The sequence below is a fragment of the Gigantopelta aegis genome, chromosome 5 (assembly GCF_016097555.1).
Source record: "Gigantopelta aegis isolate Gae_Host chromosome 5, Gae_host_genome, whole genome shotgun sequence".
In the NCBI taxonomy this organism is placed as follows: Eukaryota; Metazoa; Mollusca; class Gastropoda; order Neomphalida; family Peltospiridae; genus Gigantopelta; species Gigantopelta aegis.
In genome coordinates, this window is record NC_054703.1 from 8,847,519 (window position 1) to 8,852,562 (window position 5,044).

Consider the following 5,044-nt stretch of genomic DNA (forward strand, 5'->3'; position numbering starts at 1 on the left):
CACTAATCACTGTCCTGGACAGACATTCCAGGTCGTCGAGGTGTGTGCCCACGACAGCGTGCTTAAGCACTAATTGGATATGACAATGAACACTGATTGTATCTTACTCTTACTACAATAAATTGATTTACCTACGCCAGTCACCTGAAACGTGGACTTGATATTTAGCTTCCTATTTCCTACCTAATCTGGATACCGGATTCAGTGGGTAAGGCAATTACCTCTCTCTAACAAACAACTAACCCTCTGGTCCGGAAAGTTGGTCCAGATAGCTGATGTGTGTGGCCAGGGCAGCGTGCCTGAACCTCAGTGTGATACAAACATTCAAACGAGTATAACAAAAAAACAACAACCCCACAACAGCTAAGGGAGTGCTGTAGGTCAAGGGACTGCAACGAGAAATAACCCAATAGGCCGCCAAGAGGAATCGATCTCAGACCGACCGTGCATCAAGCGAGCGCTTTACCACTGAGCCACGTCTTCACAGATAATGCGCCAGTGTCACGTTTTACTTAACATACTTTACGCCACAACTATGTGTGCCTTGTTTGTTTGTTTTTGTTTTTTTGTTTTTTGTTTATTTCCACTCTACCCCCCCCCCCCCCCCCCATGTTCAAGTTAGGTACGCCCTGTTACTCTGCCTTTTTCATTTATGCTATTAATTTGTAGTTGATTAAAATAGTTTTTTTTTCAAAAACGAAACAAACTGTTTCATGAGACAAATACGGATATGCGCAGAAGAAGAAATAATGATTGACAGATTAATGAAGGTAATTATGGTTAAGGCGTGTTCGTTAAAATCAAGCAGCCATCCATTGGTCAACAAGACTACCAATCCGGAAAAGCCAGTTGGGCTGTACCCATTTAATCGACAGGTTGTAATGCATAGGGCGGCGCAGTATGCAAAAGAGTCCGCCATTATTTTTTACCTTTCCCGTATATTTGTATTCCACCATAACGATTCGGTGTTAATTGAAATTGGTATACAACTCTACGGACAATGCAAACACATTATCGGTATCCATCGGCAAGACATAAAACAGCAATTAAAGAGGTATTTTGATGAAAACCATTTTATTCAACACTACAGAATATCGAGTGTACAATATACATGCATTATTACTCAATAGATGTACAATATGGACTAGAGAAAAGAAAATACATCAAGCAACCTTGAGTGCACAATTGCTAAGTAATATATATATATGTATGTATGTATGTATGTATGTATGTATGTATGTATGTGTGTGTGTGTATGCATGTATGTGTACATGTATGTATGCATGTATGTGTGAATGTATGTATGCATGTATGTATACATGGATGTATGCATGTATGGATGGATGGATATGTGTATGCATGTATGTATGTATATATGTATGTACCTGTATGTATGTATGTATGTATGTATGTGTGTGTTTATGTATATATGTATGCATGTATGTATGTATGTATGTATGTATAAATGTATGTATGGATGTATGGATGTATGGATGGATGGATATGTGTATGCAATGTATGGATGGATGGATAGATAGATAGATAGATATATAGATAGATAGATAGATAGAAGGAAAGATCGATATATATATATATATATATATATATATATATATATATATATATATATATAGACATATACTAGTATATATTGATAGATAGATAGACAGACAGACAGACATATAGACAGATATATCGATAGATAGATCGATAGATACCCGCACACACACGTCCGCATATAGATATGCACGCATACATACACACACACACATACACGCGCGCGCACAAGCACAAACATACACATTCATGGACACATCAACATACGCACACATCCACACACGCACATAAACATACGCACACACATACACACACGCACTCTAGCACACACGACAGAAAGAAAGAAATGTTTTATTTAACGACGCACTCAACACATTTTATTTACGGTTATATGGCGTGAGACAAATGGTTAAGGACCACACATATTTTGAGAGGAAACCCGCTGTCGCCACTACCTGGGCTACTCTTTCCGATTAGCAGCAAGGGATATTTTATTTGCGCTTCCCACAGGCAGGATAGCACAAACCATGGCCTTTGTTGAACCAGTGATGGATCACTGGTCGGTGCAAGTGGTTTACACCTACCCATTGAGCCTTGCGGAGCACTCACTCGGGGTTTGGAGTCGGTATCTGGATTAATAATCCCATACCTCGACTGGGACACGCATGAACGCATGAATAATGCATTCGCAGAGAGAGAGAGAGAGAGAGAGAGAGAGAGAGAGAGAGAGAGAGAGAGAGAGAGAGAGAGAGAGAGAGAGAGAGAGAGAGAGAGGGAGAGAGAGAGAGAGAGAGAGAGAGAGAGAGAGAGAGAGAGAGAGAGAGAGAGAGAGAGAGAGGAGAGAGAGAGAGAGAGAGAGAGAGAGAGAGAGAGAGAGAGAGAGAGAGAGAGAGAGAGAGAGAGAGAGAGAGAGAGAGAGAGAGAGAGAGGGGGGGGTGGGGGAGATCAACTTCACAATTGTAATGCAACATTGTAAGCTAGTTTATTTTGCAATAATAATTGATTCAATTAATATAGTTTAACTAAAGACCCACATAAGCAGTGACACCTAGACGCGAACATTCCTGGATGAGACGATGCATACATTATTTCTCCATTTCGTATTTCTGGTCACATTATGCTAGTACAAATTGACATGTGGACAATGATTTATATAAGAATTTGTGGAGAACTGGCTGGAACGAGAAATAGCCCAATGGTCTTAGAAAGGAAACCTGCTACATTAGTATCAAGCGTTATTGTAAATGCAGTATCGACATGTATGCTAACACACAAAACGACATTGTATACACTAGTCGTGGTGCACTGCTAGAACGAGAAATGGCTTAACGGGCTCACCAGCATGGATTGATCCCAGACGGGCCGTACATCTAGCGGGCACTTAGCGCTATGTGTTTCTATATAGCCTTAGTGGCTATAACATTGTTATTAATATCAGCAGGCACATGACTTTTTGTTTGTACCTTTGCCTTCCCGGTGGAAATATACCCTGAAAAGGACAACCCATGTTGTCCAGCTCTTTCTCTAAGGATTTGGTTTAAACAAACACACCCAATAAACCTGGTCGGAATACACCCATTTTACACCAAAAAACACTACTTTTGCATGGGCCAGAATTACCACAAACAAGTCTTAATTATCAACAAGTTACACATGTTGACAAACTACATGCTCTCCCGTGTCAACATCAGTTGCCACTTCAAAGCTGTCTTCCATGGAAAAATCACTGTCGAACAGCAGACTATTTGCGCGGGCACATTTCCAAATCGGAAGATAACTAATCTGAGGCCAAAAAACTAAATGACGGCCATATCGCTGTAAGCGTCGTTTTCTTACTATGGTTTGTATTACAGTTTTATTTAGTTCTGAACCAAACATTTTTTATTGCACAGAACAATGGTAGTTTGTTTGTTATTTTCAAAACATTTTTACTTTTCTTCTTATGTCAAACCAAACCGAAATTATTTACTATAGAAGGATGGGACGGACTATAGTTTTTGAGCAGTAGTTTAATGTTAGTCAGCTTCCTGGAACTGTTGGTCATGAATTAGTATTCATATTCACCCACAAAGAAATGGAATTCACGTGATGTTCTCTGTACTGCGTAGACCTGTTGCACCCCAACATTTCTTTCATAATGTTTCGATAGTTTTTCGAACTTAGCACCAATAAGTAAAAGTTCAGTCCAAAATTTAACAAGTAAATTAAGCGAACTGGAGGCAAAATAGCTTTACTTAATTCGTATGCTTTCAAATCTCTGTCGAAAACCCCCAGCAAATTATATGAAGACTCTGTCACAGCGGCTGGAACCATTGTAACAAAAGCCATAACAGACGTTATCACCAGGGGGCGTGTTGAATGGTCATGCTGGCGATTGGCTGAATGGGACCTTGACCTTGCAAACCTGTTCCGGAAGGCGTTGCTGCTTCTGATTTGAATGATTATGAGGATGTTGAGTAACAAGATGGCTACACAAGGCAGTGAGGAGGCAATGAGAAGGCGAATGACCGCCAGGTAATAGTAGAGTTCATCTGAAGACACGCACTGTTCATTCACAGCTTGTACCTTAAACACAATGGGAACGATGAGGACAACTGATATACCAAGCATTGTGGAGCAGACGAGGACAGCTTTCTTCCGGGAACAGAATCTTCCCCGCGTCATGGGAAATCGGACGCACACGAATCTATCCAGCGAGAGTCCCACTACTAACCATGGGGAGAGCAACATGGCAAGGATGTGGATGCTGGACTCTATCTTGCAGAAGGCATCGTTTACTGGTGTAGTTGAGAGTAAAATGAAGATCCTGTCCGTTTCCTGGATCAGTCGCATGACCAGCAATAAACTATCGGAAACGGTCAGAAACTTCAAATAAACCGAGTACGATAAGAATCTCACTTTCGTGTTTCGCATCATAATGAACAGTAGAATATTGCCGGCTATTCCTGTTATAACTATAGTGAGCATGATGCCCCAGTGGCCAGGCCCATCAGTTTCCGTATGCAGCCAGTCGCCAGATGGTGGTGTATTGCTGTTTTGTAATTCATCTCCATCATCAGAGTAGTTTCCATCTCCTACATTGTGTGTGGCGTTTGCCATCGTCTTAAAATTTTGTATTCAAGTTACAATCTGAAAGTAAACATAAATAAATAAATAAGTAAATACATGGTGTTGAAATCTACGCTTAATAGTAGTGATGATGATGATGGTGGTGACGATTATGACATATGATTTTGATAATAATAAGAACTATACAAACACACAACAACTCCAAAACCACTGAATAACTTTGAAAGATTATTGGTCTCGGTGGCGTCGTGGTTAAGCCATCGAACAAAAGGCTGGTATGTACAGGGTTCACAGCTCGGTACCGGCTCCCACCCAGAGCGAGTATTAACGACTCAACGGGTGGGTGTAAGACTGGTAGGTACAGGGTTCACAACTCGGTACCGGCCCCCACCCAGAGCGAGTATTAACGACTCAATGG

General features: G+C 40.9%; 1 protein-coding gene across 1 annotated transcript; it reads right to left on the reverse strand.

The window, feature by feature from the left end:
* Window positions 1-3,597: 3,597 nt before the first annotated feature.
* LOC121372906 (kappa-type opioid receptor-like) lies at window positions 3,598-4,656 on the reverse strand. The gene has a single exon (XM_041499340.1). It carries the CDS (start codon window positions 4,654-4,656, stop codon window positions 3,598-3,600), a length of 1,059 nt encoding a protein of 352 aa, XP_041355274.1.
* Between the last annotated feature and the right edge of the window lie 388 nt (window positions 4,657-5,044).